The sequence below is a fragment of the Schistocerca piceifrons genome, chromosome X (assembly GCF_021461385.2).
Source record: "Schistocerca piceifrons isolate TAMUIC-IGC-003096 chromosome X, iqSchPice1.1, whole genome shotgun sequence".
NCBI classification, from domain to species: Eukaryota; Metazoa; Arthropoda; class Insecta; order Orthoptera; family Acrididae; genus Schistocerca; species Schistocerca piceifrons.
The window spans coordinates 833755181-833769679 of NC_060149.1; the positions used below are offsets into that span (position 1 = coordinate 833755181).

The 14499-nt window shown below is 40.0% G+C and overlaps 1 protein-coding gene across 3 annotated transcripts in view; it reads right to left on the reverse strand.

Moving 5' to 3' along the window:
- LOC124721240 (AP-3 complex subunit mu-1) overlaps positions 1-9176 on the reverse strand; it is a 164236-nt gene extending 155060 nt beyond the window's left edge. The window contains exons 1-2 of one of the 3 annotated variants that reach the window (XM_047246098.1): positions 8993-9176; positions 1627-1811 (exon numbers count right to left, since the gene is read on the reverse strand). In XM_047246098.1, coding sequence (XP_047102054.1) covers positions 1627-1811; positions 8993-9027 — 220 coding nt within the window. In that variant the 5' untranslated portion in view covers positions 9028-9176. Of the gene's footprint in view, positions 1-1626; positions 1812-7256; positions 7292-8407; positions 8923-8992 lie in introns of those variants that run through there. The other 2 variants (XM_047246099.1, XM_047246100.1) reach the window with 2 other exon arrangements.
- Between the last annotated feature and the right edge of the window lie 5323 nt (positions 9177-14499).

Sequence of the window (14499 nt, forward strand, 5' to 3'; positions counted from 1 at the left end):
TGGCATTCCTCCCATGGTGTGGCCAGGGTGGTAGCTATTTGGGGTCATATTTCTTAGCACTGAAGATAGACCTTGACCACTTAGAGACTGCTGGTGTTTGACCACCAGCAAGAGATGACGTACTACGCTTCATGGCTTGTCATCCGACCTGATGCCACCCACTCCGACCAGGAGCCCTACCCACGGGTGCCACCCAGCTGCAGCAAAGACCACCTGGCAGGATGGCCATTGCCAGGAGTCCCGATGCCCCAGGGTGACTGGCATCTACTCCTTGGCATACGTGGGGAGTTAACGCCGCAGGCATCAGCAGAGCGATCCCTGTGTGGTTAGGGGGCTACAACCAGCAGGGTACATGGCAGCCCCATCATAACAGACTGGCTACTGTGCTGGATATCAGGCGCAAATGAGCTAAGAAGTCCACTATCATCGACAGTGCAGAAAGCGATACTGCACAGAGGATGGAGGAAAATGCACCCAGGAGGGTGACCTTGCCCAACAGCTGGAGAATGAGGGGAAGTGCACATCCACTCGACGAAGAATGCAAGAGGTCTCAGCACATGATAGACATTATACACCATGTAAGGCGCCCTTCCCCAACTGGCTCGCTCTTTGCAAAATTTTGAAAAATGGAGGTCACACCCTACACGGGACAAACACATAAAGGCCAAAACATGAGACTCCTTTTAGTTGCCTCTTACGACAGGCAGAAATACCTTGGGCCTATTCTAACCCCCAGACCTGCACAGGGGACTGCTAGATGGTTAAGTGTGATTTCAGAGTATCCATGTGGATGTCATTTTGATATAATACCTAACTGGTTCTGCTTGATATCCTTATTCATTTAGTCAGCCACCCACAGGTTGCCTGTTAGCGCTAGTACCCCCCATTTTAAATATTCTAACGGTACCTTTCAAAGAACACAACAAATGTTTTGAGTAAATCATATTTATTGTGTACATTATTGGCACTATAAACATCCTGCCACACTCTTTCTTTAATGAGTTTTAAAACAGGTCTCTGTTGCCACTGGATTAAGATCTTGGGCTATTTTACAGTTTACTGTGATAGAAGCTCACAGGTCATCATGAACCTGATACAGTTGGGCCCAGCAGGTACCCCAGAATCACCATCCACTGTTTTGCCTTAACATTTTGCCACTAACAAACAGCTAATCCTGAGGTTGAGGTTCTTTTTGATACAGGTTGGTACCATTCTTGCAATCCAGGCTGTCAGGTCCAGATATTTATTCTCTTGTATAAACAACATTCCATTGTAATGTGCAACATTGCTTGGAAGAAAACTGCTATTATCTTTTTCACAGTGACCATCCCAACATTTGCCTTGAGCAGTTAAGGAAAATAACACAAAACAGTTGTGGTGCGACTGAGGCCTAAATTTATACCCTACTCACTTTCACAACAGTAGTAGCAGTAGTAACAAATACAGCAACAACACACATGTTAACAGTGGTGATTATGACAACAGTACTACTACTACTACTACTACTAACAATAACAATAAATTAACAACTTTCAATTAAGACAAGCTGAAACAAGTCTACTGTGGAAGAAATTTTTATGTGATAAAGCTACAGAATTCTTTAAATGAGAGGTAGTTGCATTTTACCTTCAGTCATACAAACGGCTACAAAAAACATAGAACAACGATTGATGCTGATGAGGTAATGATGTGGTGTTGCTATTACGGGTGGCATATCTTCTGGAGAGCTGATTTTACGTTGTTGATCAAAAAAATAATCACACACAGAGCGAAGGATCACACTCTTCCAATGTTTCTCCATAAAGACATCCCTGTAGAAAGAAAATGAATTCTGATCCTCAAGTAACAATGCACAAAATTATTATTTTAATTTAGATAAGTTAACAAACATTAAATGTTATATTTTTATTACTGCATTTTTTATGTGGAGACTGCACTATACAGAAACACTTAATGGTCGAAAAACAAAACTGTATTTAATAACATGAAAGAACAATAAAAATTACAAAAATATTGCTATACACAAATACAGGAATACTGCAATTACAATTGAAGTTGGTCGAAATGTTTCCTCCAATAACAGATTTCAAAAAGACATGCACTAATTGTATTCATAGCACTTAAATGATTACAAAAGCGGGCAAACATACATGAAAACAAAATATCAATTTAATTTCAAAAGAAACTCTTAAAAAGAAAAATCATCACAAAAGAGCTGCAGCACTTCTTTTCTTTGCTTTCTCAGTTACTGCTCCACATTTATCTGACAAATTTCCTGCCAATATATACAGTACCTCAACATATCATATTTATTATTTCACATTTGGCACCTAGTTGATGCTGAAGTAAGAACTAATATCTAACTTCAAAATACCTGGAATCCCAATATTCTGATTAAAATTTACAATAAAAGGTAGGTATCTTAGACTATTTACGTACTTTCACCTACTGTCTTTAATCTTCTTGTAAAAACATATATGACACAATCAGTCCAACAGAAGAGATTTTTTTTCCATAATGTGGAGCCACAGTCATAATATATTTCTTTAAAGTCAGTACCGCCATTAGACCTTTTTTTTTATTTGCAGTGTTACATTTACACGACCATGATTTCGGCTTTAAGTCGGCATTAAAACACTTGATAATGGCAACTTAAAGCCAAAATCATGATCATGCAAAAAGTCTATTGGCGGTACTGACTTTAAAGAAACAAAAGAATGATTTGAGGTCCCCACCTGGCCAGGTTAAGTGAACAAATGAGACTTAAAGATTTGTCCAGTTGCAAATTGTGACCACTTGTTTAACTATCCAACATCAGTCAGTTGCATCAATGAAATACTGTGAGGATTTCACAATGACATCCAACGTTTGTTCGAAATTCATTTCTTAACATGTTTGCATAGGTAAGCAGCGAATTAAAAACAGAGATTATCCAATAATGAAAATAATGGCTTTCCGTAAGTAAGGGCAGCTGAGTTGAAGAAAGCCATTCAGAGGGGTATCTTAATCCACTAGATATCAGTTTTGATTTGTGATGCTATACATGCAGAAACAGTGATAGAACACTGACAGCATCTATTTTGTTACCATATCAGTTTTTGGAATGTACACCACCTGACAAAAGAAGACATGGTTGGATGTCAATGTAACACACACACACACACACACACACACACACACACACACACACACAAAAAGTGATTAAAATAGCACCAGCAGGTATTTAAATAATGGAGAGTTATTATTCTCTCTCACAGGTAGAATAGCCATCAGGGAGCATTAATGTTGTCCATGTTTAGTATTTTTACCAGGCCCACTGGGGTATATAATGGGTTTGAACAATGTCACGTTGAGCAATCACTGAAGAACAAGGAGATCCCACATACTCATGTGAGATGACGTTATCAGCATCTGACAGTTTGAAAGGGGCCTCACTGTGGGTCTACATTTGGTTTGCTGATCAAATCTAGCAATATCCAGATTTGTGGGGCATTCAGATGTGACAGGGGTCTGATGGTAGACCACATGGGAACATGAGGCCATGCATACTCATCCTCCACATTCCGATCAACCACATCTGACCACCACAAGGGTAGATCACAATATTGGGCACAAAGCACCTTATAATCCCTTCACATCTGCATCTGCCATTGAAGAACAAGTAACGGACTCACTATAACATTATATGTCGTCCTGCACCGTTGGCTGGAGACTAGCAGCAGCCGTTAACATCACAACACATATGGCTGTGTTTCGAGTGGTGGGAAATATTAAATGATTGAGTGAACTCTTGACAATACATCAAATGCATCCTTCTAAGCTAGTTTTCATGGGACAGTATCATAGCATCATCGCTCAATAGGACAGTACTCGTCCAAACATGGTACATGTTTCTTTGAACTGTCTCCATGATGTTGAGGTACTCGTGTGGCCAGCAACATTCCCAGTTCTGTCAACAACGGATAATGTGTGGGACCTGCTCTGGCATCAGCTCCATGCTAGTGGCAGTATTCAGGATATCAGGGACCAGTGACAACAGTTGTGAGTCAGCTTGCCTCACGAGAGGATACAACAGCTTTATGACACCCTACTAAAACCAAGTACATGCACGCATCCAGTCAACAGAGGAGGCAATGTCATACTGATAGATGGGCTCATACTGCCATGTTCTGTGTAAATTTGACTATTTTGGAATAGCTGAAATAACAGAACAACATCATATACCCTCTAAACCCACTAAGTTTCATTTTGTTTCCTCCTCCCTTTCTGGGGTTAACATTTTTTGTCAGCCACTGTAGATTAAATGTGATGTTATTAGAATAACTACAATTCTTTTTTTCTGCATATTATAGACATATTGGATTCCAATGAGTCATTTATGTCCACCATTTTGATAATATGGGTTGAATCAGATGAGTCATGTTGGTGGGTTCAATAATTCCCATTTGAGATATAAAGAAAGAAGGGGCAGCTCGAGAAATGTTGTTTTAATAGGAACAGTTATGCTAGAGAAAAAATAATATGAAATGAACTTGCAAGAAGTCTGCAGAGTAAGATATTTCTTCAAAACTGGAACAGTGTTGCTAATACATCCTTGGCGATTCTGGCTTTGTGGGCATTACGCTACTGTCAAATGCATGTTGCTATGCCTAACATTTCATCTCGTCCTAGGTAAAAGTTACATATCGCAACCGCTCCCCCTCCCTCCTCCTACATTTTTCAGTATGACACAGGTGTAAACATTAGGCTTAATAAGTTTGTTGTCTCAGGACTGAAGACCACAACAACAACAACAAGCTGATTTTCTATTCTCACAGTCGTCAGCTTCGCCAACTCTCAACCAAATTGTCTCTTCCCAACCTAACCTAAACACCAGGCTGTGCTACAGACCAGTCTGTCACCACAACTACAATTTGGCACTTTAACCTCCTCCTCTGGAAGGCGCCTACTGAGGCCTGAGGCCATAAAGAAGAATCAATAAAGCTGTACACATCAGCCGTGAATGCCTGAACTGTATGAACAAACAGAAAGGAGACTGCCAAGACTCAAGAAATAGTAAAGAGTTACATACCACAGATGCTTGCAATTTTTATAGGTGATGTAAGCACACCAGACAAAAACAATTAGGCCTAGTTATACCACCTTAATAACAGATAATACCACCCCTACCCTTGGTAATGGCCTCAACTCAGTGATGAGGAGAGTCCACAACTTTCTTTAGGTATGCAATATCCAGCTGAAGTCACAAATTGACAATTAAATCCCAAAAAGTTACCGAACTGCAGGTATGTTGACTTCTACAGTTTGCCTACTGCTACAAATAGTCGCAGACATTTTCCACGAGATTTAGACTGTGTTATTTGGCCATTTGAGGTGCAATAAGGTGTGCGACTGTTCTGTAAAACCAGGAACATATGCCTGCAGCAGAATGAATGGGGCAGCTGTTATTTGGGGAGACAGTAGCAAGACATCATACCAGTATTCACTATAAGATGTAGAAGAAAGGGCAACACTTTGCCACTAGGAATCTTCAAATAAATATCATGGTGGCTATAGTGCTGTATGCCGATTTTGGTGATTTGTTGATGTCAGTTGCGGCCAATCCGGTGGTAGTATACGGTAGCCAATGACAATTGCTGAATGTAGCGTCTTACTTCGACAGAAGATATGAATTGATTACATCTGTTTTCTATGTGGAGAGCACCAGAGTAACTTTTAGTGATCTGATTATTATAAATTTTAAGGTTGCTTACTGATTTCTGTATTTCTTTGGCGACTGGGGAAAAAAAAAAAAAATGTTCTGACAGCAGACTTACCTGTAGCACAGCTTGAGAGATAGGTTGGCAAAGTTAACTAATCTCAACATGATTGCCACAATCAATTCATGTGACATACATTCTTCCCTGCAAATACCTATTTGTATCTTATTTCCCATTGTGCCAAAAATTCCAGAGATGTGGTTAGATTATAACTAGCCTACCTAGAAAAAATACCAGCTAACTTTATGAATCCAAGAACATTATGAATGAGGACCTCATTGGCTACCTATATCTAATTCATGATTCATCATGTTGACTTCCCATGATTCATTGCGTGAATCGTTACAAACAGCAACAGGAGGAGGAGATTAGTGTTTAACGTCCCGTCGACAACGAGGTCATCAGACACGGAGCGCAAGCTCGAGTGAGGGAAGGATGGGGAAGGAAATCGGCCGTGCCCTTTCAAAGGAACCATCCCGGCATTTGCCCGAAGCGATTTAGGGAAATCACGGAAAACCTAAATCAGGGTGGCCGGAGACGGGATTGAACCATCGTCCTCCCAAATGCGAGTCCAGACAAACAGCAACAGACAATGGGAAAATTACCGACACTATACATGAACTTTTAGTCACCACAGTTCATGTTCACAGTAACCTGTATGTGTAGACTCAAGTTATGGTAAAAAGACACCCCTAAAGCTTCCTCCAGCCTCAACTACATCTTCCACACACTGAGTTACAGGCCTCATTAGGCCATCACTACACTCGAAGCCATGAATCATTTGGAAAGTGGCAAAGTTACAACTTGAAGGACCATGAATTTACTTGCAGTGTTAACCAATAAAATGAAAGGTCCGTTAAACACGCGAGACTGACCTCAGGCTAGGTCACACATAGATTTATTACTACAATCTTCATTTGGTATCCACATCAACTGGCTTTGCCACCTCACACACTGACATCACTGAATGTAACCTAGTTTTTGAGCTATGGTACAAATCAACCCGTCACCATATGCAAGATACTGATAGGAGTGGGACGCTATCACCACACACCAACCTAAGAAACTATACACCGCAGAGATGTCTCTGTTATGTACAAGATATTCACTGAAACTATACTGAAATACATGAAAAAACACATCAAATTTTAATTGCATAAAGGAATGAGCTGGCTTTAGAGGCTATGGACCACTTACAAGTGAACAAAAGTATAAAACCATGCAACAAGTATGAATTAGGATACCAATTTTTCTGGTATTCTTAGTCCAAACAAGCTTTTCACCCAGTTTCAACAAACCTTCACAAATTTTCCTTGTGAAACAAGTCATTAAATCAACTTACACACGTCAGAATAGTGGGAAATTTAGAATCAAAAGAGTTAGGTAACAAGCTGCCATTTCACCAAAACTATTTTCTTGTACACTAGAGAAAGTTGTCAGATTCTTATATTGGTTAAATGAAGATGGATTACAGTTAATGAAACATATCTGAATCACCTTTATTTTTCTGATATTTTAGTGTCTCCTTCTGATGCAGATAGTTAACAGCAAATGGAAGAACTTAACAGAGCAAGTGGGAAAGTAAGCCTGAAAACCAACAACAATAAGATTGAAATAATGTACAGGGAACACAATGAGAGGTACAGCAAAAGAAATAAATAAACACAAGAGTAAAAATACCCTGGAATGTCTGGTACACTAAACAGAGTTTTCAAATTAAGTTTCTCAAACAAAAAGTTCAGTGTGTATTATCAATTTTGACGTAGCCATATGACAGTGACAGATGTCAAAATCATCCACAAACAGAAAGGCCTCTAGTGATGCGGATATTTGGAACTATTAGGAGACACATGCAAACCAAGATCAGAGTGAGTGAAATGGAGCAGGGTAAATTGACAGTAAGTAGAACACTGGGATTCGCTGGAATGTTCAATACCACTTGGATACCAAACTGTCACCATAAAACCTAACCTAGCTAGCAGGCTGCAAAACTGATCAGTCAAAAGAAATAGTATCTGTTCTCGTCTCTTTCTGTTTGCACATGTATGACATCACACGTCACATCACTGTATCATGTGATGAAGCAGACACCTAATATCATTAAATTCAGCTGACAATGAAGTTCTTTGCTGGATGCCAACATATAAGTACAAGCTGGCAAAACAACGGAGGATCAAAATAGGTGTGTACAGAATGCATGGTACGTCAAACTCGGCACTAGATGACTAATGGCTGACGCTGTATAAAGCAACAAGAACATACAGTGATACATACATCTGATAAACATAACTTACACTATAAATTCATTTTAAAAAATGCAAATTTGTTTAATTTAAATTTTTGCTATGGTACACACATGACTACATCCTCAATTCCCCCCCCCCCCCCTCCCCCCAAGGAAACAATGTGAATTTGTGTTAGTTATTACAGTGCACAAATGACCAAACTTGTTGGGTCCTCAAAGCTGTTCACCTACAGTCCTAAAATTTCACTGTTCTCCTTACGAACGCGAAGATGATGAAAAATAACTTTCAGACCAGGACAAGTGATTGTATATACGGATGTATAAATTGAATGGTCCTCAATGTAACAACATGAATAATACTGATGTAAGTCCACTGAACATTTGGCACGTCATCACATCATACCTTAAGGTCAACACCTACAGCGTTGCTTGCTTCTACTATACCCATTCGCAGGAGATTTGCACCTCTATATTATTAAACACATGCATACACACATAGAGTTAAATATTTTTCTCACGCCTTCACGCATTTACAAACGCCACTCAATATTTTTCGATAAACGTAGGTCTCTGTCAATGAAGTACGAAGGCATATCGGTATTTTGTGTCGCGTCAGTTCCACATAACTCTATGTTGTGTCAGCAGCTTGTACACAAAATGACAGATCTATGCCTCAGCCGTATAACTGACACCTCTTTGTGCACCATCTCTCCATCAGTGTTTGACAGCCACTAATGATCGCTCAAGTCTCTTGGTCTCATACAGTTTTAGTAATTTTTGACACAAATTCTCAGTTATCAAGTTCAGTGTAACTCATCCAGCAAGTAATAATACTGTGGCACTACTTCAATAGCCGTGCACCACACCAGCATTTTAAAACACTGCGAAATATCGGAAACACGTTTTTATCTCCAAATAAATATGTACAGTGACACATTAATAGGTAACAACTACATAATCCAAGCTGCTTCGTATTCTGATAACTTACCCGGAAGAATTTATTATAAACAAACTGTGAATCATAATGTTGATTTTTTATAGAAATATGAACGTTCAACAATAAATAAAACGTTTCTCCGTTCAATCACAACTTTCTCACTCACACACATCTGACAAAACAAGCGCCTCTTTCGGAACTTCATACACGCACACAGGCGTCTAAAGCTAGCGAAATGAGGGATGCTCAACTACCGGACCTACCGATAGATGGCTGTACCAGCTGATTACTGTCGTCTATATTGCCCGCCATATTTGAATTTGCCAAGAAGTTTCTCTCGGTCTGTACGGTGTATAAGGAATTAAGGATTATCGAAATGGTGATTTCTTGTTCCGCTTTCAATTGCACGAAGCGATGGAGTAAGGAAAGTGACTTACCATTTCACAGGTAATAGGACTACCGATACAATACGACAACAATACGGACTTAGTTTGCTAATTCGATGTTTTTGAACAGGTTTCCTGTGAAGCACCCAGAGCTGCTAAAGAAGTGGATTACTTCCGTGAAGCGGAAAGATTTTAAACCTACGTCTTGCAGTTTTCTTTGCGGAAACCTTTTCCGACAAGATGATTACGTAGTGAGCCCTGGAACGTGGAAGAAACGTCTCAGACTCGAAACAGTGCCATCAGTTTTTGACTTTCCGACACATTTGATACCACCAAATAAACAGCCACGACGACATTTTAGGATTTTGAGTGACAACGATGCTTCTCCATTTGAGGTAGCTAATTAATTTCCTTGCTGTGTGTGTGGTTTTGACTTTTGTGAATTTATTTCGTACGGACACAAATGGGCTACATAGGTCTAAGCAATGTTGTAATACAGTTCCATATTTTTGTTTTTACTGTTCTGTCCTCTGCAGAAGCTACTGATTGCGTGGAGAATGTTGTCAATGAGAATTCTTCCGTGGAAAGCATGTCCCATTTATCCAATGCAGAAGCTGCGTTAGTATAAGGATGTTTTCACACCCCCAAAGTTTTCTTATAATATTTTTCATCAAGCCTTGAGTTATTTCAATCATATATAACGAAATTATTTCTTTATTTCAGAGTGCAGTTGGTTCTCAAGTAATTGATTGTGGTATACAGTCGAAAGTAGAAATGGAAGACAAGGTGACCGAAACTTGCAATTTTTTCTCAGACATTGTGCACGAATTAAAACGTAAACTGAAGTGTGTCCGTGAAAAACTTTGAAGAAGAGAGAAGAAAGTGTTTTCCATGGATGACATCATAAGTTCATCGAAGGAGAAGGGGCATCTTCCTGAGAAGTTACATAACTTCCTCAATCATCAGAAAGGAACACAAGTGGAATTAGTGTGCAATTTAGTGGACAACTCTCTCTCGTCAAAGGGTAATAGATACACAACACATATGAAAATGTTTGCGATGACTGTGTACTTTTATTCACCAGCAGCATATGAATACCTGCAAAAATTAATGCCTCTGACCCATAAATCATTTATTTCCAAATGGGTGGCAAGTGTCGACTGTGAAACTGGCTTCTTAAAAGATGTTTTTAAGTGCGTTGATTCGAACCCAATTGTAAGGGACCAGTTCAGCGATTCTTGTCTAATTGGAGACAGTGTGGCAATTAGGAAGCAAATACACTCCTGGAAATGGAAAAAAGAACACATTGACACCGGTGTGTCAGACCCACCATACTTGCTCCGGACACTGCGAGAGGGCTGTACAAGCAATGATCACACGCACGGCACAGCGGACACACCAGGAACCGGTCGGCGGAAGGTGCACGTGCCCGTCGACCTGGGACCGGACCGCAGCGACGCACGGATGCACGCCAAGACCGTAGGATCCTACGCAGTGCCGTAGGGGACCGCACCGCCACTTCCCAGCAAATTAGGGACACTGTTGCTCCTGGGGTATCGGCGAGGACCATTCGCAACCGTCTCCATGAAGCTGGGCTACGGTCCCGCACACCGTTAGGCTGTCTTCCGCTCACGCCCTAACATCGTGCAGCCCGCCTCCAGTGGTGTCGCGACAGGCGTGAATGGAGGGACGAATGGAGACGTGTCGTCTTCAGCGATGAGAGTCGCTTCTGCCTTGGTGCCAAAGATGGTCGTATGCGTGTTTGGCGCCGTGCAGGTGAGCGCCACAATCAGGACTGCATACGACCGAGGCACACAGGGCCAACACCCGGCATCATGGTGTGGGGAGCGATCTCCTACACTGGCCGTACACCACTGGTGATCGTCGAGGGGACACTGAATAGTGCACGGTACATCCAAACCGTCATCGAACCCATCGTTCTACCATTCCTAGACCGGCAAGGGAACTTGCTGTTCCAACAGGACAATGCACGTCCGCATGTATCCCGTGCCACCCAACGTGCTCTAGAAGGTGTAAGTCAACTACCCTGGCCAGCAAGATCTCCGGATCTGTCCCCCATTGAGCATGTTTGGGACTGGATGAAGCGTCGTCTCACGCGGTCTGCACGTCCAGCACGAACGCTGGTCCAACTGAGGCGCCAGGTGGAAATGGCATGGCAAGCCGTTCCACAGGACTACATCCAGCATCTCTACGATCGTCTCCATGGGAGAATAGCAGCCTGCATTGCTGCGAAAGGTGGATATCCACTGTACTAGTGCCGACATTGTGCATGCTCTGTTGCCTGTGTCTATGTGCCTGTGGTTCTGTCAGTGTGATCATGTGATGTATCTGAACCCAGGAATGTGTCAATAAAGTTTCCCCTTCCTGGGACAATGAATTCACGGTGTTCTTATTTCAATTTCCAGGAGTGTAGTTTGGGACCAAGGAACTAAGCAATACACAGGTTTTTTAGAGTTTGGTGGGGAAGTGCCTCAGTCAAAAGAAGTAATAGAGGCATCTGAGGCTCTGGTTTTCATGCTTGTCCCTATTAAAGGCAAATTTATATGCCCAATTGCATATTTCTTTATCAAAGGTGTACAGGCAAATAATCGGCCACACTGATAAAATCCGCATTAGAGAGGCTGCATAGTTCTGGCATTAGGGTTTGGTGTGTTACATGTGATGGCTGCAAGGTAAATATAAGCACTTTACGTACACTTGGCTGTACTTTAAATTTTTCCAAGGGTGATTTTAAAAGCTACAATGTTTATAGTATCTTGGACATGTCATATGATTAAGTTTGCCAGAAATGCTCTAGCAGAAGTATCTGCTATTGAGTCTCCAACTGGCATTATTAGATGGCATTTCGTTGAGCAATTGAACAAGGTACAATAAGAAGAAGGTATGACATTTGCCAACAAACTATCAGGACAACATATAAGTTATGTAAATAGAAAAATGAATGTTTCATTAGCTCCACAGACTTTGAGTTCTAGTGTGGCAGATAGTATAGAGTTTTTGAGGAGGGTTGGTGATCCAAATATTAAAGGAAGTGAAGCAACAGTAGAATTTTTGTATAATATGGATAGGATTTATGATATTCTGAACTCCAGAAATCCATTAGGTAAAGGGTATAAGAGCCCCCTGAGACTTGACAACAAATCTTATTGGCTAGGTATTTTTAAAAAAATTAAAAAAATAAATAAAATAAAATGGCTCTGAGCACTATGGGACTTAACATCTATGGTCATCAGTTCCCTAGAACTTGGGACTACTTAAACCTAACTAACCTAAGGACATCACACAACACCCAGTCAACACGTTGATATTTTTACACACACTGAAAATTATATCAAAAGCTTAAAAACCATTGGTGTTCCATTGCTGCTCCATGCAAGAAATACTTTTGCTTTTGGGATAATTTTCAATGTGCAATCAGTAAGGCACATAGCTCTGACAAGTATGCTTCGTGTTGAATCTCCTTTGAAGTATTTGCTAACATATAAACTGTCACAAGACCACATAGACCTTTTTTCCCCCTGCATTCGGTCCGGATGTGGTTGGAACAACAATCCAAATGCATACCAGTTCAAATGTGCCATGATAAAGTTGCTCTTGGGTAACAGTGTCACTGCAATGAATGGGAATTGCTCAAATTTTAATGTGTGTTGTTTGCCACCTGTTTATGATTTTCATGCAAGAAAGCATGTAGTAGAAAGTGATGGAAGTTCTGCAGAAAATGAAGTAGAGGAGTGGTGTGCACTTCTTGATGATAAGATTAAGTTCTCATTTCACAAGTAAAACATACTCTATTATATTGCAGGGTATGTGTCATTGCGCCTTTCAAGGCAGATCACATGCAAAGACTGTCTTCACATACTGAAGCCACCAGTAGTTAAATCTGCATTAGAATATGATTCTCTCTATGCTTTTCCCAATATGGCCAATAAAACTGCATTTGTAAATTTTGTTAACTGGGGAAAACTGGTTAAAACAAGTGACTGCATGTACTCTGTTGTAGAATACTCAGAAACAGATTCAGATGTTTGTGATTGCTGGGGATATGCGACAGAAATACATACAGGCCAAGATTTTGCATTGTGTTAAAAATAAATTTGTAGATTACCCATTTCCTGCTCTTGGTCATGATTACCATTATGAAATTAGGATTGAGGACTTACATCAGACTCAACTTGTTTGTAAGATTGCATCCCTATACTCCTGCATACACTTAAAAACATGTGGAAAAAAAGCCTGCTGAGAAAATTTTAAACAACAAATCAAGTATAAGGCAGAAGTTAAATAAACTCATATTGTTTAATCATGTATAGTGCTCAAATTGGAAAAATTATGTAATGGGACATTCCATGCAGATGGGTGTGACATTTTGACAGATTTTTTAGAACTATTTTGTCCATAGATTTGTTGTTGTGTAATGATGAACTTCAAAAGATGAATCACATTGAAGTAAAATTAAGTCTTTACGTCCTGTGTAGATATTGTAACAAAATTATAATTGTTTATATAAGCTTATTTTAAGATGTTTGGTGTTACAAAATATGCACTTGCATTAAAAATGGGTGAATTGTGTGAAATTAATGAAAAAAAATGTTCTGAGACTTATTTGACAGATGGCTTTCAGTGTGAGAAAATATTTGCCTCAATAACTATGTTAACTTGAATTTTTCACTTTAAGAAAACAGTTTAATCACAGGATGGTTGTGATCTAATGGGGTATGCAGTGGCCTTATGTTTCAAACAGAAATGTTTGTGGATACTCTGCAACATAAGAGCAATAAAATTGTTACTCTGTTAATTCTTGTTTTAATACTTCCTATAATGAACACAATGTTCCAGTTGATCATAAGCATTCTTATTACTTTATAACCATTCTAGAATAAGGGGGCCTGAGTCAGGCAAAACCTAATTTTCTGAATTTTGTCTTTATTTTGCTAGGATGTCTTTCTATTATATTTTCCTGTGTTGAGGGGGGGGGGGGGGGGGAAGAGAATGCAAATAATCATATAGAATTATCTTTCTAGCACTACAAAGTACAGAATACAGTGATTACAGGTACACGTGGAAATCTAGGAAATTTCAGTATTCATGTTACATGCCTAATTTTCATCAACATTTACCTTAATTATATGGTTACACTTTTTGCTGATTTGA